This window comes from Nicotiana tomentosiformis, unplaced genomic scaffold (genome assembly GCF_000390325.3).
Source record: "Nicotiana tomentosiformis unplaced genomic scaffold, ASM39032v3 Un00001, whole genome shotgun sequence".
Lineage (NCBI taxonomy): Eukaryota > Viridiplantae > Streptophyta > Magnoliopsida > Solanales > Solanaceae > Nicotiana > Nicotiana tomentosiformis.
In genome coordinates this window covers 2,103,387-2,126,280 of record NW_027174560.1, presented here as the reverse complement: position 1 = coordinate 2,126,280, position 22,894 = coordinate 2,103,387, and the positions used below count along the sequence as shown (strand labels likewise).

General features: G+C 32.7%; 1 protein-coding gene and 1 pseudogene across 1 annotated transcript; one reads left to right on the top strand and one right to left on the bottom strand.

Moving 5' to 3' along the window:
• The first annotated feature begins 1,142 nt into the window (after positions 1–1,142).
• Positions 1,143–8,278, top strand: LOC138903779 (uncharacterized; annotated as a pseudogene).
• Positions 8,279–8,664: 386 nt separating this feature from the next.
• LOC138903778 (uncharacterized) lies at positions 8,665–9,918 on the bottom strand. The gene has a single exon (XM_070192346.1). It carries the CDS (start codon positions 9,916–9,918, stop codon positions 8,665–8,667), a length of 1,254 nt encoding a protein of 417 aa, XP_070048447.1.
• Positions 9,919–22,894: the final 12,976 nt, after the last annotated feature.

The following is a 22,894-nucleotide window of genomic DNA, read 5'->3' as shown; positions in this document are numbered from 1 at the left end:
CCATACCATTACTATATAACTGGAATCATGGAACAAAGAAAATATCAAATATTAATAAATACAGGTCAAGAAGAAAATTATATCACAAGAGAATTAGTAACAGAAACTGAAATAATAACTACTGAACAACTATGCCCTGAATTACCTAAAGAATTAATAATAAATGAAGAAATAACAGAAAAAGAAATAATTATTGGAGGAATACCTTTGATAATACAATTTAAAATATATCAAGAAAATAAAAACGAGAACATTACACTAGGAATAAAATGGTTAGAAAAAGTAAAACCATATAATCTAGGAGATAAACAATTAACCATAACATACAAAGATAAGAAAATAATAATAAAAAGAACAGAAGAATGAAAATATATATACTCGCAAAAATCATAGTAGAAGGATATTATAATAGATACTATACACCAATGATAGATACAGGAGCAGAAGCTAATATATGTAAATATAATTGTTTACCAACAGATAAATAGGAAAAATTAAAAACACCTATGGTAGTAACAAGATTTAATAATGAAGGTAGTATGATTAACTACAGAGCTAAGAATATAAAAATACAAATATGGGATAAAATATTAACTATAGAAGAAATATATAACTTTGAATTCACTACAAAAGATATATTACTAGGAATGCCATTTTTAGATAAACTATACCCACATATAATTACAAGGACACACTGGTGGTTTACCATACCATGTAAAAACAAAGTAGGAGCAAAAAGAGTAAATAATAAACAAAGAAAAAAATACATAATGGATAAAAGGAAGTGAAAAAATCACACAAAAATTAGAAAATATAAGTAAAAATACAACTACTCAATTAGAAATTATTATATTTACAATAGATAAAGTAAAAATAATCCAGAATGAATTAGAAAAATTATATAATGATAACCCTCTAAAAGGATGGAATAAACATAAAACAAAAATAAAAATAGAATTAATAGAAGAAAACAGTATAATAACACAAAACCTTTAAAATATAACTTTGATGACTTAGCAGAGTTTAAAATGCATATAAAAGAATTGTTAGATAACAATTACATACAAGAAAGCAATAGTAAACATACAAGTCCAGCATTTATAGTAAATAAACATAATGAACAAAAAAGAGGAAAAAGTAGAATGGTTATAGATTACCGAAATTTAAATGCAAAAAGTAAAACATATAATTATCCAATACCTAATAAGATATTAAAAATAAGACAAATCCAAGGATATAATTACTTTAGTAAATTTGACTGTAAATCAGGATTTTACCATCTAAAACTAGAAGATGAATCTAAAAAACTAACAACATTTACAGTACCACAAGGATTTTATGAATGGAATGTTTTACCATTTGGATATAAAAATGCACCAGGAAGATACCAATATTTTATGGATAATTATTTTAACCGACTAGAAAATTGCATAGTATATATAGATGATATATTACTATATTCAAGAACACAAGATGAACATATAAAATTATTAGAAAAATTCATACATATTATAGAAAACTCTGGTATAAGCTTAAACAAAACCAAAGCACAAATTATGAAGAATCAGATAGAATTTTTAGGAATACAAATAGATAAAAATGGAATAAAAATGCAAACACACATAGTACAAAAAATAATCAATCTTGATGAAAATATAGATACAAAAAAGAAATTACAATCATTTTTAGGATTAGTAAACCAAGTAAGAGAATATATACCTAAATTAGCAGAAAACCTAAAACCTTTACAGAAAAAACTAAAAAAGAATGTAGAATATGGGTTCGATGAAAAAGATAAGGAACAAATAAAGAAGATTAAAATATTGTGTAAGAAACTACCAAAATTATACTTCCCAGATGAAAATAAGAAATTTACTTATATTGTAGAAACAGATTCGAGTAATCATAGTTATGGAGGAGTTCTTAAATATAAATATGATAAAGAAAAAATAGAACATCATTGCAGATATTATTCAGGATCTTATACTGAACCACAAGAAAGATGGGAAATAAATAGAAAAGAATTATTTGCATTATATAAATGTTTATTAGCATTTGAACCATATATAGTTTACAACAGATTTATTGTAAGAACAGATAACACCCAAGTTAAATGGTGGATAACCAGAAAAGTACAAGATTCAGTTACAACAAAAGAAATACGCAGACTGGTATTGAATATATTAAACTTTACATTTACAATTGAAATAATCACTACTAACAAGAATGTTGTTGCAGATTACTTATCAAGACAAAGCTACCCAAACTGAACCAGATAATACAATGGAAAATCTACTCTTAGCTATGACTACACTTTGTAAAAAAGTGGAAAGCATAGAAGAAGAGATACAGATAATAAAGAAAACAGCTAGTGGTCAGCAGCATGACTTGAAAAATGCGGAGATAAGACGATCGGAAGTCTCTAAAATTCCAGAGCTAGAAGGTGACGTTGAGAAACACCTAAAAACTCATAACAGTTTGTTAAATGCAGTTGCAGGAAGCAGCACAGCTAGCAGTTCATCTGCAAAGAAAAAGGAAGAAATCAAACCTAGATATACAAATACAAATATGAATAATTTATTTTCAAAACCATTCATACAGAAAAATATCCAAAATACCGAAAAAGAAATATTCCTACCACCACAGATAAACACCTACAAAGAAAGTCTGAACCAAGCCAAAAAGACATATAACCATATAACCCGTACATATATAGATAACATATACAAAATACAAAACTTCCTAAACAAAAATCCAAGATCCCAAACTACCCAAAATCCAGATGAAGATTATGTTACTCATTATCTAACAGGATATAATAAACTAATAGCACTACCAAATACAAATGCAAAACTAGTAGCTACTTGCTACAATTACGGATTACTAGATACAGTATATACACAGACAGGATAAGAAATAGCTACCATACCAGAAGTATACAGAGCATTTATGCAGTACAAAAGAATAACCAAAGGAACATTATTCTATATACGATTCTATTCAGCTACAGCAGAGATACTATATGAAGAAATAAAACCCATCATACAAGTTATCAAGATCGGACTTACAAGGGAGATGCTAGTACCAGAAAAAATAGAAGAACAAGAAGAGATAGAAAAAATAAATATTCCAGACTTTTATGCAAATAAAAGAATTATCGGAATATCCACTATACTAAATGAACTAGCAAACAACTACCTAAACCAGAATGCTATTTGGAGTTATTATTCAAGAGAACAGACAATGATATATTCAAACTGCAGAGAAATACGAGAACCAGATATGGAAGGATTAAGACAATGGGTCTTAAGTCTTTTGAAGCCAGAACAATCTACAACTACAAGAGCTATAAGGACAAATTTTATTTCTCCAGAATTATTAACAAGATATTGCAAGTTAATCAGTCACAAATATCCAGACCACATATGCTCAAAGTGCAAAGGAGAAGATAATATTGTTCCAGACGTACAACTAGAATAAACAAGAAGAAGATTACTGAAGAAGAAGACGACAAGCTAGACAAAGAAATATGGCAGACAAAATAATATGAAAGAGATATTAGATTCCTTTCTTTTCTTTACGTTATTTTGTTTTTTGTAAAAAGTCGTAAAGTAAATAGTAAGAGTCAGTTTTCATGAACAGTATAGGTCGTTCATGAATAGTAAGAGTCAAGAGTCAGTTTTCATGAACATTAAAGGTCGTTCATGAATAGTAAGAGTCAAGAGTCAGATTCATGAACAGTAAAGGTCGTTCATAAATAGTAAAAGTCATTTTGTAATATTATAAATAAGTCTTTCGATTATGAAATAAAACAGGCTACATCTTCAGGCCAAGGGCTTCTCTCTCTTCTCTCCTCTCTTCTCTTCTCACAAGAAATACTTACAGATAAAAATACTTAAAGATAAAATACAGGAAAGCTATGGAAGATAAGCAAGCTATGAACCAGCAAGAAAATATGAAAGATCAACAAGAAGACACCAAGAATCTACAAAAACAGGTATGTAACACTATGAACATGAGTAGCTAAACTAGTATATTCCTGATAATCTCTTACATGTAGATTATAATTATCCATCATATAATAGTACTGTTATAAAAATCATCTTAAGTAAGTTTGCCATGAAAATATGCTAAGAGTAAGTAAGCCCAGACTATGCATCCTAAAGTTGAAACCGGTAGGCAGGAGGCCGTTTAGGGGAGTAAACAAGAGTTGAAGCGCTGTTAGGGTAACTGATTGAAGCAGAAAATCATGGTAGTGACCAAAAAGATGATTAAAATAACTTATTATAATATAATGAATAAGGATAATAAACATAGAGATTAAAAGGAATATGTTTTAGCAAATCATATGATAAGATGAACACTTATCTAATAGATGACGATATTACCTATAAAACACTTATACTTTATATACTAAAAGACATTAATAATGATGTAAGAAGAATAATCTATGAAAAAATACTAGCCTTTGAAATAATAGAAATAATGGACCAAAATTGGACAGAACTAATCATACCAGAAACAGATTTATATGAACTAGACCTATATTTTGATAGCATATAATGAATCATACATATCTACAATACTGGCAACAAACTACAGAAAATATAAATTTACTAAAAATCTAATAGAAAATAATATAGAAGACTATCAAAGAACCCAAGATATAAAATATATAGAATATGTATTAGAATGCATATCAGAAATAATCAGACTAATTCCACTACAAAGAGAATTTTATGAAAAAGCTTTTAGATCGGATTAAATAACAAATGAAACCAAATAACAATAGAAGGGACACTCAAAATGGTCTCGGTATATATATAACTGCTCTGCCGTAGTAGGCTCGCTCATAGGCGCTCGGCCATACTAGGCTCTGTATCTCGGCTAACTGGGCTCGCTCATAGGCGCTCGGCCACAGTAGGCTCGGTATATAACTTACCATCTGATAAGAGGTTGCCCAATAGGGGCCTGCCCATCGATTATAGCTCGATGGTAATAAAAATATTGTAATACTGTATATATAGATTCTCTGCTCTCTTGACTGGAAGAAGATAATACTCAATTGAACATAAAGTCCCGATAAGGGAGACTACTTTAATTTATGAGACTAGGATAATATATAAATTCGGGAGTATGAACTTATATTTATGTCTCGTTATCAAATATATGTAATTACGAGATCATGCCAAAATGAAGGAAGGGCTTAGCCTTAACATACCTGAGTCGATTCTCTTGACAATTCCTCTAATACACGTCAATTACGACAAAGCATGTGATGGCAAGTTCGGAGTAGGAAAAACTCCATATGATATTCTTGAGAAAGATTGCACCGTACTTCCTTAAAATCGCAAAATCTCAGGTTACAGCTCCGACCATTGTAAATCACGTATACAATCTCTCTGAAATGTGATGTTATATCTTCACAACATTATTTGTGTAAATCCCGTTGAAGAAGGCTTAAAGAATGCCAAAGTGCCTATATTTGTATGATTCACGTTCAAAAGGCTAAAGCTAAGTGAATCTTATTAAATGTTCTAATAAGGTGACACCTTGCCATGTCTTTTATGAGTCACATAGTGGCTTTTATTGCCAAATTTAAGGGCTGCCACGTTTTTGATTTAATTCTTATCCAAAGACTTTAGTCTTTATCCAAAGACAACCACTAATTATTAATTAATTAGGTAATGTCCCATTATCTAATAATTAACCAATTATCCACATAATTAAGAATTATCTCCACTTCACTTTTAACATACCTTATATAACTTACTATCACGGTCATGTAGTACCTTGTATGGCACTAGTCCATAAATACTGGGTATTATAGCTCGGACCGTATTTTATCTCAAAATGTCAAACTTCAACGAAATTTATTTCCTTTGATTTGCTTACCCTTTATCCTTCACGAACTTACTCATCATGTGTTTAAAATAGCATAATGCTTATAATCTCAAAATAATCCCATTCTCGAACTTATGTAGATTAACTTACGACCAAACTTTAACGTATGAAAATGCGGGATGTAATATCTCATTCCCGGTCTTTCATCAATTCACTTATGGCGTATTTTTACGTATGAAAACATGGGGTGTAACAAAACGTTGGAGCATGGGCAATCATTTTCTGGAGATGGTAATGGTAATTTTTTTGTTGGCAGGCAAAATTGGAACATAAAATTTAAGGATGCTACCTCTGCTGCTCAAGCAGCGACTAAGTTTGCAGAACATGCAAGCCTAGCGGCCAGAGTTGTTGTTGAACTTTCAAGACTATATTGTGTTGATGATTGTGGTTCATGCCACTTAGGTTTCAAGGATTAATGTTTGTTTTTCTTTATTTTGTTCTTCAATTTCTATAGTCATACTACTAAATTCATTTCTTATGGCTATTTCATATTTATATAATATTTCTATATTTGTTGTTGCTATTTCACCATTAAATTTTTTATTGCTTCTTAAGGTATCTATACTTTCTCTTGTTAGATTGTGTAACCATAATTTTACGGTTCCTATAAGTGTTCTTTCTATATATCCTGGTGTTTTCGCCATTCCTATTTTATTATCTACTAATTGTTTAGATAAATATCCTATCCATAGTTGGATTGTTTTATTTATATCTGCTACGCAATCTAAATCTAAAAAGTTATATTGTTCAGATATTGGTTTTGGTGTCCATTTTTTATTTAATCTACTATTCCATAGTGTATCATATCTATCAGATTGTTCATAGTTAGCTGTATAATAATTTGGGTTTAATCCTTTCGGATTTTTTACACTTGATGTACTAGGCTTTTCATCCATATTTACATCTCCTGTGTTTATTTCTATATTTTTTATTTTTTCTATATTTTCTAGAAGTTCTGTATATGTTTCACTTATTTCACTTGATTCTGATTTTTGGTCATCTATATTGTCATCTGTATCTATTTTATCTATTTCTTCAATTCTAGGAATTTCTTCTGGTTGTAATATTTGTTTAAATTTATTTATTTCATCTGTTAATTCTATTTCTTTATTTTTCTCTCTTTGCTTATTTTCATATATTGCTTTTAACATATTTAATTCTTTTTCTAATGCTATAATTTTTATGTTTTTAGTTTCTTCCAATTGTTGTATTTCTTTGCTTGCTTGTTTTTAATGATTTCGATTTCTTTTTTCTTATCAATTTCTTCATTTTCTCTACTTATTCTGGTCATAGCTGTTAAGCTATCTTCTAGTCTTGCTGTTTCTTTTTCTATCATTAAGTATAATTGGTCTCCTATTTTTTTATATCTTCTACCTAAGTTTGAAAATATTATTTTTATTTTTAATCCGTCTTGGTTTTCATAGATTTTTTCATCTATTGCAAATTCTTCTTTGTTCATTTTTAATCTATAGCTCTGATACCATTTTGAGTGTCCCTTCTATTGTTATTTGGTTTCATTTGTTATTTAATCTGATCTAAAAGTTTTTTCATAAAATTCTCTTTGTAGTGGAATTAGTCTGATTATTTCTGATATGCATTCTAATACATATTCTATATATTCTATATCTTGGGTTCTTTGATAGTCTTCTATATTATTTTCTATTAGATTTTTTAGTAAATTTATATTTTCTGTAGTTTGTTGCCAGTATTGTAGATATGTATGATTCATTATATGCTATCAAAATATAGGTCTAGTTCATATAAATCTGTTTCTGGTATGATTAGTTCTGTCCAATTTTGGTCCATTATTTCTGTTATTTCAAAGGCTAGTATTTTTTCATAGATTATTCTTCTTACATCATTATTAATGTCTTTTAGTATATAAAGTATAAGTGTTTTATAGGTAATATCGTCATCTATTAGATAAGTGTTCATCTTATCATATGATTTGCTAAAACATATTCCTTTTAATCTCTATGTTTATTATCCTTATTCATCATATTATAATAAGTTATTTTAATCATCTTTTTGGTCACTACCATGATTTTCTGCTTCAATCAGTTACCCTAACAGCGCTTCAACTCTTGTTTACTCCCCTAAACGGCCTCCTGCCTACCGGTTTCAACTTTAGGATGCATAGTCTGGGCTTACTTACTCTTAGCATATTTTCATGGCAAACTTACTTAAGATGATTTTTATAACAGTACTATTATATGATGGATAATTATAATCTACATGTAAGAGATTATCAGGAATATACTAGTTTAGCTACTCATGTTCATAGTGTTACATACCTGTTTTTGTAGATTCTTTGTGTCTTCTTGTTGATCTTTCATATTTTCTTGCTGGTTCATAGCTTGCTTATCTTCCATAGCTTTCCTGTATTTTATCTTTAAGTATTTTTATCTGTAAGTATTCTTGTGAGAAGAGAAGAGAGGAGAGAAGAGAGAGAAGCCCTTGGCCTGAAGATGTAGCCTGTTTTATTTCATAATCGAAAGACTTATTTATAATATTACAAAATGACTTTTACTATTCATGAACGACCTTTACTGTTCATGAATCTGACTCTTGACTCTTACTATTCATGAACGACCTTTACTGTTCATGAAAACTGACTCTTACTATTTACTTTACGACTTTTTACAAAAAACAAAATAACATAAAGAAAAGAAAGGAATCTAATATCTCTTTCATATTATTTTGTCTGCCATATTTCTTTGTCTAGCTTGTCATCTTCTTCTTTAGTAATGTTCTTCTTGTTTATTCTAGTTGTACGTCTGGAACAATATTATCTTCTCCTTTGCACTTTGAGCATATGTGGTCTGGATATTTGTGACTGATTAACTTGCAATATCTTGTTAATAATTCTGGAGAAATAAAATTTGTCCTTATAGCTCTTGTAGTTGTAGATTGTTCTGGCTTCAAAAGACTTAAGACCCATTGTCTTAATTCTTCCATATCTGGTTCTCGTATTTCTCTGCAGTTTGAATATATCATTGTCTGTTCTCTTGAATAATAACTCCAAATAGCATTCTGGTTTAGGTAGTTGTTTGCTAGTTCATTTAGTATAGTGGATATTCCGATAATCCTTTTATTTGCATAAAAGTCTGGAATATTTATTTTTTCTATCTCTTCTTGTTCTTCTATTTTTTCTGGTACTAGCATCTCCCTTGTAAGTCCGATCTTGATAACTTGTATGATGGGTTTTATTTCTTCATATAGTATCTCTGTTGTAGCTGAATAGAATCGTATATAGAATAATGTTCCTTTGGTTATTCTTTTGTACTGCATAAATGCTCTGTATACTTTTGGTATGGTAGCTATTTCTTGTCCTGTCTGTGTATATACTGTATCTAGTAATCCGTAATTGTAGCAAGTAGCTACTAGTTTTGCATTTGTATTTGGTAGTGCTATTAGTTTATTATATCCTGTTAGATAATGAGTAACATAATCTTCATCTGGATTTTGGGTAGTTTGGGAGCTTGGATTTTTGTTTAGGAAGTTTTGTATTTTGTATATGTTATCTATATATGTACGACTTATATGGTTATATGTCTTTTTGGCTTGGTTCAGACTTTCTTTGTAGGTGTTTATCTGTGGTGGTAGGAATATTTCTTTTTGGGTATTTTGGATATTTTTCTGTATGAATGGTTTTGAAAATAAATTATTCATATTTGTATTTGTATATCTAGGTTTGATTTCTTCCTTTTTCTTTGCAGATGAACTGCTAGCTGTGCTGCTTCCTGCAACTGTATTTAACAAACTGTTATGAGTTTTTAGGTGTTTCTCAACGTCACCTTCTAGCTCTGGAATTTTAGAGACTTCCGATCGTCTTATCTCCGCATTTTTCAAGTCATGCTGCTGACCACTAGCTGTTTTCTTTGTTATCTGTATCTCTTCTTCTATGATTTCCACTTTTTTACAAAGTGTAGTCATAGCTAAGAGTAGATTTTCCATTGTTTTATCTGGTTCAATTTGGGTAGCTTTGTCTTGATAAGTAATCTGCAACAACATTCTTGTTAGTAGTGATTATTTCAATTGTAAATGTAAAGTTTAATATATTCAATACCAGTCTACGTATTTCTTTTGTTGTAACTGAATCTTGTACTTTTCTGGTTATCCACCATTTAACTTGGGTGTTATCTGTTCTTACAATAAATCTGTTGTAAACTATATATGGTTCAAATGCTAATAAACATTTATATAATGCAAATAATTCTTTTCTATTTATTTCCCATCTTTCTTGTGGTTCAGTATAAGATCCTGAATAATATCTGCAATGATGTTCTATTTTTTCTTTATCATATTTATATTTAAGAACTCCTCCATAACTATGATTACTCGAATCTGTTTCTACAATATAAGTAAATTTCTTATTTTCATCTGGGAAGTATAATTTTGGTAGTTTCTTACACAATATTTTAATCTTCTTTATTTGTTCCTTATCTTTTTCATCGAACCCATATTCTACATCCTTTTTTAGTTTTTTCTGTAAAGGTTTTAGGTTTTCTGCTAATTTAGGTATATATTCTCTTACTTGGTTTACTAATCCTAAAAATGATTGTAATTTCTTTTTTGTATCTATGTTTTCATCAAGATTGATTATTTTTTGTACTATGTGTGTTTGCATTTTTATTCCATTTTTATCTATTTGTATTCCTAAAAATTCTATCTGATTCTTCATAATTTCTGCTTTGGTTTTGCTTAAGCTTATACCAGAGTTTTCTATAATATGTATGAATTTTTCTAATAATTTTATATGTTCATCTTGTGTTCTTGAATATAGTAATATATCATCTATATATACTATGCAATTTTCTAGTTGGTTAAAATAATTATCCATAAAATGTTGGTATCTTCCTGGTGCATTTTTATATCCAAATGGTAAAACATTCCATTCATAAAATCCTTGTGGTACTGTAAATGCTGTTAGTTTTTAGATTCATCTTCTAGTTTTAGATGGTAAAATCCTGATTTACAGTCAAATTTACTGAAGTAATTATATCCTTGGATTTGTCTTATTTTTAATATCTTATTAGGTATTGGGTAATTATATGTTTTAGTTTTTGCATTTAAATTTCGGTAATCTATAACCATTCTACTTTTTCCTCTTTTTTGTTCATTATGTTTATTTACTATAAATGCTGGACTTGTATGTTTACTATTGCTTTCTTGTATGTAATTGTTATCTAACAATTCTTTTATATGCATTTTAAACTCTGCTAAGTCATCAAAGTTATATTTTAAAGGTTTTTGTGTTATTATACTGTTTTCTTCTATTAATTCTATTTTTATTTTTGTTTTATGCTTATTCCATCCTTTTAGAGGGTTATCATTATATAATTTTTCTAATTCATTCTGGATTATTTTTACTTTGTCTATTGTAAATATAATAATTTCTAATTGAGTATTTGTATTTTTACTTATATTTTCTAATTTTTGTGTGATTTTTTCACTTCCTTTTATCCATTCTGTATTTTTTCTTTGTTTATTATTTACTCTTTTTGCTCCTACTTTGTTTTTACATGGTATGGTAAACCACCAGTGTGTCCTTGTAATTATATGTGGGTATAGTTTATCTAAAAATGGCATTCCTAGTAATATATCTTTTGTAGTGAATTCAAAGTTATATATTTCTTCTATAGTTAATATTTTATCCCATATTTGTATTTTTATATTCTTGGCTCTGTAGTTAATCATACTACCTTCATTATTAAATCCTGTTACTACCATAGGTGTTTTTAATTTTTCCCATTTATCTGTTGGTAAACAATTATATTTACATATATTAGCTTCTGCTCCTGTATCTATCATTGGTGTATAGTATCTATTATAATATCCTTCTACTATGATTTTTGCGAGTATATATATTTTCATTCTTCTGTTCTTTTTATTATTATTTTCTTATCTTTGTATGTTATGGTTAATTGTTTATATCCTAGATTATATGGTTTTACTTTTTCTAACCATTTTATTCCCAGTGTAATGTTCTCGTTTTCATTTTCTTGATATATTTTAAATTGTATTATCAAAGGTATTCCTCCAATAATTATTTATTTTTCTGTTATTTCTTCATTTATTATTAATTCTTTAGGTAATTCTGGGCATAGTTGTTCAGTAGTTATTATTTCAGTTTCTGTTACTAATTCTCTTGTGATATAGTTTTCTTCTTGACCTGTATTTATTAATATTTGATATTTTCTTTGTTCCATGATTCCAGTTATATAGTAATGGTATGGATTTATTTTTTCTTTTGTGTTTCTTATTAAGTTTTTTGGGACTATATTTTCCCTTCTTGATGTACTTATCCTTGATGATGTTGGTGTTTCATAAGTTAATTGGTTTGGTATACTTGATGTACTTAATCTTTCTTTTACTATTTCTAAGTCTTCTTCTATGTCAATTTCTTTATAACTATATTCATTATTGTCAATAACTGTAACTATTCTTTCAAATGGATTTTCTATTTTAATTTTATTAATTTTATTTCTTGCTGCTATTTTATGTTTTGTTGTTAGAACGTATAAGTTTTTACATCTAGCTGTAAATATCTTTCTTCTAGGTGTTAATTCTATTCCTGACATTTTCCAGTATAATACTAATGATTTATCTATATTCCTATCGTTTATTGCTATTGAATAATTGGCACTTATTATGAATTTAAACTTTTGGTATATAAGATTTCCTTTTATTGCACTTATTATGCTTTTTTCTATAGGTTGGATTATCCTATCATCTGCTAAATATATTTCTATAGGGATATCTATTCCTTCTCTAAAACATGCTTTTATTAATATTCCAGTTCCTCCTAGGTGTACATATTTAATTGGGTTTTTTGCCTTTATATCTTGTATTTCTTTATTTATTATTCTTTTGTTTATTATTGGTAATTTGGCTTTTTCCTTTTGTATATTTACAGTCAATTATATGTTCTTTTTGGCTAACTACGTAGTATTCTTCTCTTTGTCTTTTGAACCAATTTTTTATTATAGGTACTTCAAATATTTTTTCAACACTGATGTCTAACTCTTTTCCTTTTTTTTGTTCAAATATATTATTATCAAATATAATTTTTTGTTCTGATGATTCTTCATCTTTATATTCTTCTCGTCTTATTACTTCTATTTCTTTTTCAGTCATTATTATCTTCTTTGGTTATTTCATTGTCTATTTCTATTTCATCTTCTGTAGCTGATATTTCATATATACTATCTTCACTATCTAGTTCATAGTCTATATATTCTATTTGCATATATTCTTCATTATCAATTATGATTTCAGTTATTTGTTTTTTCTTTGGGTTTCTAGGTGCTTTACAGTCTTTAGCTATATGTCCTAATTTTCCACAGTTATAACAAGTACATTCTGTTAGTTTCTTTTTTGGTCTAAATGGTCTTTTATTCTGATAGTTTTTACATAATATCTTTTTCTTGGTTTTTTATTTTTATATTTTGACTTATATCTATTATATTTCTTTGTTTTCCATTTTTTATTATAATATTTATCTGTACATCCAAATTGTGGTGCTGTTTTATTTTTACAACATCTTAAGTTTTTTATTAATATTTTTTCCATTTTTGTTTCTTCTTTATATTTTTTACATAATTGTACAAACCATTGTTGTAGGAATTTTATTCTAGCTCCTAAAGTATCTGTTAGTCCTGCTTCATTCCATTCTTTTATTATTTTGGAGTTAAAAGGTTCTGGTAATTTTGTGAAATATAGTTTTCTTATTTCTTTACTTTCTTCTGTATTATATGTTCCTTTATAATAATATTCTCTAAATGCACAAGTATATTCATCTATATAGCACACATTACATATTGCTAATTTTTTTATTAGATTTCTATTTGTTTGTTTTTCTTTATTTTGTTCTTCAATTTCTGTAGTCATACTACTAAATTCATTTCTTATAGCTATTTCATATTTATATAATATTTCTATATTTGTTATTGCTATTTCACCATTAAATTTTTTATTGCTTCTTAAGGTATCTATACTTTCTCTTGTTAGATTGTGTAACCATAATTTTACGGTTCCTATAAGTGTTCTTTCTATATATCCTGGTGTTTCCGCCATTCCTATTTTATTATCTACTAATTGTTTAGATAAATATCCTATCCATAGTTGGATTGTTTTATTTATATCTGCTACGCAATCTAAATCTAAAAAGTTATATTGTTCAGATATTGGTTTTGGTGTCCATTTTTTATTTAATCTACTATTCCATAGTGTATCATATCTATCAGATTGTTCATAGTTAGCTGTATAATAATTTGGGTTTAATCCTTTCGGATTTTTTACACTTGATGTACTAGGCTTTTCATCCATATTACATCTCCTGTGTTTATTTCTATATTTTTTATTTTTTCTATATTTTCTAGAAGTTCTGTATATGTTTCACTTATTTCACTTGATTCTGATTTTTGGTCATCTATATTGTCATCTGTATCTATTTTATCTATTTCTTCAATTCTAGGAATTTCTTCTGGTTGTAATATTTGTTTAAATTTATTTATTTCATCTGTTAATTCTATTTCTTTATTTTTCTCTCTTTGCTTATTTTCATATATTGCTTTTAACATATTTAATTCTTTTTCTAATGCTATAATTTTTATGTTTTTAGTTTCTTCCAATTGTTGTATTTCTTTGCTTGCTTGTTTTTTAATGATTTCGATTTCTTTTTTCTTATCAATTTCTTCATTTTCTCTACTTATTCTGGTCATAGCTGTTAAGCTATCTTCTAGTCTTGTTGTTTCTTTTTCTATCATTAAGTATAATTGATCTCCTATTTTTTTATATCTTCTACCTAAGTTTGAAAATATTATTTTTATTTTTAATCTGTCTTGGTTTTCATAGGTTTTTTCATCTATTGCAAATTCTTCTTTGTTCATTTTTAATCTATAGCTCTGATACCATTTTGAGTGTCCCTTCTATTGTGTTGATGATGGTGGTTCATGCCACTTCGTTTTCAAGGATTTAAGGTTGGAAGATGGGCAATCATTTCCTGGAGATGGTAATGGTAATATTTCTATTGGCAGGCAGAATTGCAACAAGAAATTTAAGGATGCTACATCTGCTGCTCAAGTAGCGACTGAGTTTGCAGAACATGCAAGCCTAGCTGCCAGAGCTGTTGTAGAACATTCAAGGCAATATTGTGTTGATAATGGTGGTTCATGCCACTTGGTTTTCAAGGATGAAAGGCTGGAACATGGGCAATCATTTCCTGGAGATGGTCATGGTAATATTTCTATTGGCAGGCATAATTGGAATATGAAATTTAAGGATGCTACCTCTGTTGCTCAAGCAGCGGTTGAGTTTGCAGAACACGCAAGCCAAGCTGCCAGAGATGTGGTAGAATTTTCAAGGCAATATTGTGTGGATGATGGTGGTTCATGCCACTTGGTTTTCAAGGGTGAAAGGTTGGAACATGGGCAATCATTTCCTGGAGATGGTAATGGTAATATTTCTATTGGCAGGCAGAATTGGAACATGAAATTTAAGGATGCTACCTCTGCTGCTCAAGTAGCTACTGAGTTTGCAGAACATGTAAGCCTAGCTGCCAGAGCTATTGTAAAACTTTCAAGGCAATATTGTGTTGATGATGGTGGTTCATGCCGCTTAGTTTTCAAGGATGAAAGGTTGGAACATGGGCAATCATTTCCTGGAGATCGTAATGGTAATTTTTCTATTGGCAGGCATAATTGGAATATGAAATTTAAGGATGCTACCTCTGCTGCTCAAGCAGCGGTTGAGTTTGCAGAACATGCAAGCCTAGCTGCCAGAGCTGTTGTAGAACTTTCAAGGCAATATTGTGTTGATAATGGTGGTTCATGCCACTTGGTTTTCAAGGATGAAAGGCTGGAACACGGGTAATCAATTCCTGGAGATGGTAATGGTAATATTTCTATTGGCAGGCATAATTGGAATATGAAATTTAAGGATGCTACCTCTGTTGCTCAAGCAGCGGTTGAGTTTGCAGAACATGCAAGCCTAGCTGCCAGAGATATTGTAGAATTTTCAAGGCAATATTGTGTTGATGATGGTGGTACATGCCACTTGGTTTTCAAGGATGAAATGTTGGAACATGGGCAATCATTTCCTGGAGATGGTAATGGTAATATTTCTATTGGCAGGCAGAATTGGAACATGAAATTTAAGGATGCTACCTCTGCTGCTCAAGCAGCGGTTGAGTTTGCAGAACATGCAAGCCTAGCTGCCAGAGCTGTTGTAGAACTTTCAAGGCAATATTGTGTTGATGATGGTGGTTCATGCCACTTGGTTTTCAAGGATGAAAGGTTGGAACATGGGCAATAATTTCCTTGAGATGGTAATGGTAATTTTTCTATTGGCAGGCAGTATTGGAACATGAAATTTAGGCATGCTATCTCTGTTGCTCAAGCAGCGACTGAGTTTGCAGAACATGCAAGCCTAGCTGCCAGAGCTATTGTAGAAATTTCAAGGCAATATTGTGTTGATGATGGTGGTTCATGCCACTTGGTTTTCAAGGATGAAAGGCTGGAACATGGGCAATCATTTCCTGGAGATGGTAATGGTAATATTTCTATTGGCAGGCAGTATTGGAACATGAAATTTAGGCATGCTATCTCTGTTGCTCAAGCAGCGACTGAGTTTGCAGAACATGCAAGCCTAGCTGCCAGAGCTATTGTAGAAATTTCAAGGCAATATTGTGTTGATGATGGTGGTTCATGCCACTTGGTTTTCAAGGATGAAAGGCTGGAACATGGGCAATCATTTCCTGGAGATGGTAATGGTAATATTTCTATTGGTAGGCATAATTGGAATATGAAATTTAAGGATGCTACCTCTGTTGCTCAAGCAGCGGTTGAGTTTGCAGAATATGCAAGCCTAGCTGCCAGAGCTGTTGTAGAACTTTCAAGGCAATATTGTGTTGATAATGGTGGTTCATGCCACTTGGTTTTCAAGGATGAAAGGCTGGAACATGGGCAATCATTTCTTGGAGATGGTAATGGTAATATTTCTATTGGCAGGCATAATTGGAATATGAAATTTAAGGATGCTACCTCTATTGCTCAAGAAGCGGTTGAGTTTGCAGAACATGCAAGCCTAGCTGCCAGAGATGTTGTAGAATTTTCAAGGCAATATTGTGTGGATGATGGTGGTTCATGCCACTTAGTTTTCAAGGATGAAAGGTTGGAACATGGGCAATCATTTCCTGGAGATGGTAATGGTACTATTTCTATTGGCAGGCAGAATTGGAACATGAAATTTAAGGATGCTACCTCTGCTGCTCAAGTAGCGACTGAGTTTGCAGAACATGCAAGCCTAGCTGCCAGAGATGTTGTAGAACTTTCAAGGCAATATTGTGTTGATGATGGTGGTTCATGCCACTTAGTTTTCAAGGATGAAAGGTTGGAACATGGGAAATCATTTCCTGGAGATGGTAATGGTAATTTTTCTATTGGCAGGCATAATTGGAATATGAAATTTAATGATACTACCTCTGCTGCTCAAGCAGCGGTTGAGTTTGCAGAACATGCAAGCCTAGCTGCCAGAGCTGTTGGAGGATTTTCAAGGCAATATTGTGTTGATGATGGTGGTTCATGCCACTTGGTTTTCAAGGATGAGAGGCTGGAACATGGGCAATCATTTCCTGGAGATGGTAATGGTAATATTTCTATTGGTAGGCATAATTGGAATATGAAATTTAAGGATGCTACCTCTGTTGCTCAAGCAGCGGTTGAGTTTGCAGAACATGCAAGCCTAGCTGCCAGAGATGTTGTAGAATTTTCAAGGCAATATTGTGTGGATGATGGTGGTTCATGCCACTTAGTTTTCAAGGATGAAAGGTTGGAACATGGGCAATCATTTCCTGGAGATGGTAATGGTAATTTTTCTATTGGCAGGCATAATTGGAATATGAAATTTAAGGATGCTACCTCTGCTGCTCAAGCAGCGGTTGAGTTTGCAGAACATGCAAGCCTAGCTGCCAGAGCTGTTGTAGAACTTTCAAGGCAATATTGTGTTGATAATGGTGGTTCATGCCACTTGGTTTTCAAGGATGAAAGGCTGGAACATGGGCAATCATTTCCTGGAGATGGTATTGGTAATATTTCTATTGGCAGCTATAATTGGAATATGAAATTTAAGGATGCTACCTCTATTGCTCAAGCAGCGGTTGAGTTTGCAGAACATGCAAGCCTAGCTGCCAGAGATGTTGTAGAATTTTCAAGGCAATATTGTGTTGATGATGGTGGTTCATGCCACTTTGTTTTCTAAGATGAAAGGTTGGAACATGGGCAATCATTTCCTGGAGATGGTAATGGTAATATTTCTATTGGCAGGCAGAATTGCAACATGAAATTTAAGGATGCTACATCTACTGCTCAAGTAGCGACTGAGTTTGCAGAACATGCAAGCCTAGCTGCCAGAGCTGTTGTAGAACTTTCAAGGCAATATTGTGTTGATGATGGTGGTTCATGCCGCTTAGTTTTCAAGGATGAAAGGTTGGAACATGGGCAATCATTTCCTGGAGATCGTAATGGTAATTTTTCTATTGGCAGGCATAATTGGAATATGAAATTTAAGGATGCTACCTCTGCTGCTCAAGCAGCGGTTGAGTTTGCAGAACATGCAAGCCTAGCTGCCAGAGCTGTTGTAGAACTTTCAAGGCAATATTGTGTTGATAATGGTGGTTCATGCCACTTGGTTTTCAAGGATGAAAGGCTGGAACACGGGTAATCAATTCCTGGAGATGGTAATGGTAATATTTCTATTGGCAGGCATAATTGGAATATGAAATTTAAGGATGCTACCTCTGTTGCTCAAGCAGCGGTTGAGTTTGCAGAACATGCAAGCCTAGCTGCCAGAGATATTGTAGAATTTTCAAGGCAATATTGTGTTGATGATGGTGGTACATGCCACTTGGTTTTCAAGGATGAAATGTTGGAACATGGGCAATCATTTCCTGGAGATGGTAATGGTAATATTTCTATTGGCAGGCAGAATTGGAACATGAAATTTAAGGATGCTACCTCTGCTGCTCAAGCAGCGGTTGAGTTTGCAGAACATGCAAGCCTAGCTGCCAGAGCTGTTGTAGAACTTTCAAGGCAATATTGTGTTGATGATGGTGGTTCATGCCACTTGGTTTTCAAGGATGAAAGGTTGGAACATGGGCAATAATTTCCTTGAGATGGTAATGGTAATTTTTCTATTGGCAGGCAGTATTGGAACATGAAATTTAGGCATGCTATCTCTGTTGCTCAAGCAGCGACTGAGTTTGCAGAACATGCAAGCCTAGCTGCCAGAGCTATTGTAGAAATTTCAAGGCAATATTGTGTTGATGATGGTGGTTCATGCCACTTGGTTTTCAAGGATGAAAGGCTGGAACATGGGCAATCATTTCCTGGAGATGGTAATGGTAATATTTCTATTGGAAGGCATAATTGGAATATGAAATTTAAGGATGCTACCTCTGTTGCTCAAGCAGCGTTTAAGTTTGCAGAACATGCAAGCCTAGCTTCCAGAGATGTTGTAGAATTTTCAAGGCAATATTGTGTTGATGATGGTGGTTCATGCCACTTGGTTTTCAAGGATAAAAAGTTGGAACATGGGCAATCATTTCCTGGAGATGGTAATGGTAATATTTCTATTGGCAGGCAGAATTGGAACATGAAATTTAAGGATGCTACCTCTGCTGCTCAAGTAGCGACTGAGTTTGCAGAACATGCAAGCCTAGCTGCCAGAGATGTTGTAGAATTTTCAAAGCAATATTGTGTTGATGATGGTGGTTCATGCCACTTGGTTTTTAAGGATGAAAGGCTGGAACATGGGCAATCATTTCCTGGAGATGGTAATGGTAATATTTCTATTGGTAGGCATAATTGGAATATGAAATTTAAGGATGCTACCTCTGTTGCTCAAGCAGCGGTTGAGTTTGCAGAACATGCAAGCCTAGCTGCCAGAGATGTTGTAGAATTTTCAAGTCAATATTGTGTTGATGATGGTGGTTCATGCCACTTGGTTTGCAAGGATGAAAGGTTGGAACATGGGCAATCATCCTGGAGATGGTAATGGTAATATTTCTATTGGCAGGCAGAATTGGAACATGAAATTTAAGGATGCTACCTCTGCTGCTCAAGTAGCGAATGAGTTTGCAGAACATGCAAGCCTAGCTGCCAAAGCTGTTGTAGAACTTTCAAGGCAATATTGTGTTGATAATGGTGGTTCATGCCACTTGGTTTTCAAGGATGAAAGGCTGGAACATGTGCAATCGTTTCCTGGAGATGGTAATGGTAATAATTCTATTGGCAGGCATAATTGGAATATGAAATTTAAGGAAGCTACCTCTGCTGCTCAAGCAGCGGTTGAGTGTGCAGAACATGCAAGCCTAGCTGCCAAAGCTGTTGTAGAACTTTCAAGTCAATATTGTGTTGATAATGGTGGTTCATGCCACTTGGTTTTCAAGGATGAAAGGTTGGAACATGGGCAATCATTTTCTGGAGATGGTAATGGTAATATTTCTATTGGCAGCCAGAATTAGAACATGAAATTTAAAGATTCTACTTCTGCTGCTCAGGTAGCGACTGATTTTGCAGAACATGCAAGCCTAGCTGCCAGAGCTGTTCTAGAACTTTCAAGGCAATATTGTGTTGATGATGGTGGTTCATGCCACTTAGTTTTAAAGGATGAAAGGTTGGAACATGGGCAATCATTTCCTGGAGATGGTAATGGTAATTTTTTTATTGGCAGGCATAATTGGAATAGGAAATTTAAGGATGCTACCTCTGCTGCTCAAGCAGCGGTTGAGTTTGCCAAACATGCAAGCCTAGCTGCCAGAACTGTTGTAGAACTTTCAAGGCAATATTGTGTTGATGATGGTGGTTCATGCCACTTCGTTTTCAAGGATAAAAGGTTGGAACATGGGCAATCACTTCCTGGAGATGGTAATGGTAATATTTCTATTGGCAAGCAGAATTGGAACATGAAATTTAAGGATGCTACCTCTGCTGCTCAAGTAGCGACTGAGTTTGCAGAACATGCAAGCCTAGCTGCCAGAGCTGTTCTAGAACTTTCAAGGCAATATTGTGTTGATGATGGTGGTTCATGCCACTTAGTTTTAAAGGATGAAAGGTTGGAACATGGGCAATCATTTCCTGGAAATCGTAATGGTAATTTTTCTATTGGCAGGCATAATTGGAATATGAAATTTAAGGATGCTACCTCTGCTGCTCAAGCAGTGGTTGAGAATGCAGAACATGCAAGCCTAGCTGCTAGAGCTGTTGTAAGATTTTCAAGGCAATATTGTGTTGATGATGGTGGTTCATGCCACTTGGTTTTCAAGGATGAAAGGTTGGAACATGGGAAATCATTTCCTTGAGATGGTACTGGAAATTTTTCTATTGGCAGGCAGTATTGGAACATGAAATTTATGCATGCTATCTCTACTGCTCAAGCAGCGGCTAAGTTTGCAGAACATGCAAGCCTAGCTGCCAAAGCTGTTGTAGAACTTTCAAGGAAATATTGTGTTGATGATGGTGGTTCATGCCACTTCGGTTTCAAGGATGAAAGGTTGGAACAAGGACAATCGTTTCCTGGAGATGGTAATGGTAATTTTTTTATTGGCAGGCAGAATTGGAACATGAAATTTAAGGATGCTACCTCTGCGGCTCAAGTTGCGGCTGAGTGTGCAGAACATTCAAGCCTAGCTGCCAGAGCTGTTGTAGAACTTTCAAGTCAATATTGTGTTGAAGATGGTGGTTCATGCCACTTGGGATTCAAGGATGAATGGTTGAAATAAGGGCAATCCTTTCGTGGAGATGGTAATGGTAATTTTTCTATTGGCAGCCAGAATTAGAACATGAAATTTAAGGATTCTACCTCTGCTGCTCAAGTAGCGACTGAGTTTGCAGAACATGCAAGCCTAGCTGCCAGAGCTGTTCTAGAAATTTCAAAGCAATATTGTGTTGATGATGGTGGTTCATGCCAATTAGTTTTAAAGGATGAAAGGTTGGAACATGGGCAATCATTTCATGGACATGGTAATGGTAATTTTTCTATTGGCAGGCATAATTGGAGTATGAAATTTAAGGATGCTACCTCTGCTACTCAAGCAGCGGTTGAGTTTACAGAACATGCAAGCCTAGCTGCCAGAGCTGTTGTATAACTTTCAAGGCAATATTGTGTTGATGATGGTGGTCCATGCCACTTGGATTTCAAGGATGGAACATGGGCAATCATTTCCTGGAGATGGTAATAGTAATATTTCTATTGGCAGGTAGAATTGGAACATGAAATTTAAGGATGCTACCTCTGCTGCTCAAGCAGCGGTTGAGTTTGCAGAACATGCAAGCCTAACTGCCAGAGCTGTTGTAGGATTTTCAAGGCAATATTGTGTTGATGATAGTGGTTCATGCCACTTGGTTTTCAAGGATGAAAGGTTGGAACATGGGCAATCATTTCCTTAAGACGGTACCGGAAAATTTTTTATTGGCAGGCAGTATTGGAACATGAAATTTAAGCATGATATCTCTACAGCTCACGCATCGGCTAAGTTTGTAGAACATGCAAGCCTAGCTGCCAAAGCTGTTGTAGAACTTTCAAGGAAATATTGTGTTGATGATGGTGGTTCATGCCACTTGGGTTTCAAGGATGAAAGGTTGGAACAAGGGCAATCGTTTCCTGGAGATGGTAATGGTAATTTTTCTATTGCTAGGCGGAATTGGAACATGAAATTTAAGGATGCTACCTCTGCTGCTCAAGTAACGGCTGAGTGTGCAGAACATGCAAGCCTAGCTGCCAGAGCTGTTGTAGAACTTTCAAGTCAGTATTGTGTTGATGATGGTGGTTCATGCCACTTGGGATTCAAGGATGAAAGGTTGGAATAAGGGCAATCGTTTCTTGGAGATGGTAATGGTAATTTTTCTATTGGCAGCCAGAATTAGAACATGAAATTTATGGATTCTATCTCTGTTGCTCAAGCAGCGGCTGAGTTTGCAGAACATGCAAG

Coding starts and splice junctions, on each gene's coding strand:
- LOC138903778 (XM_070192346.1), bottom strand. CDS start 9,918: ATGTTGTTGCAGATTACTTATCAAGACAAAGCTACCCAAATTGAACCA.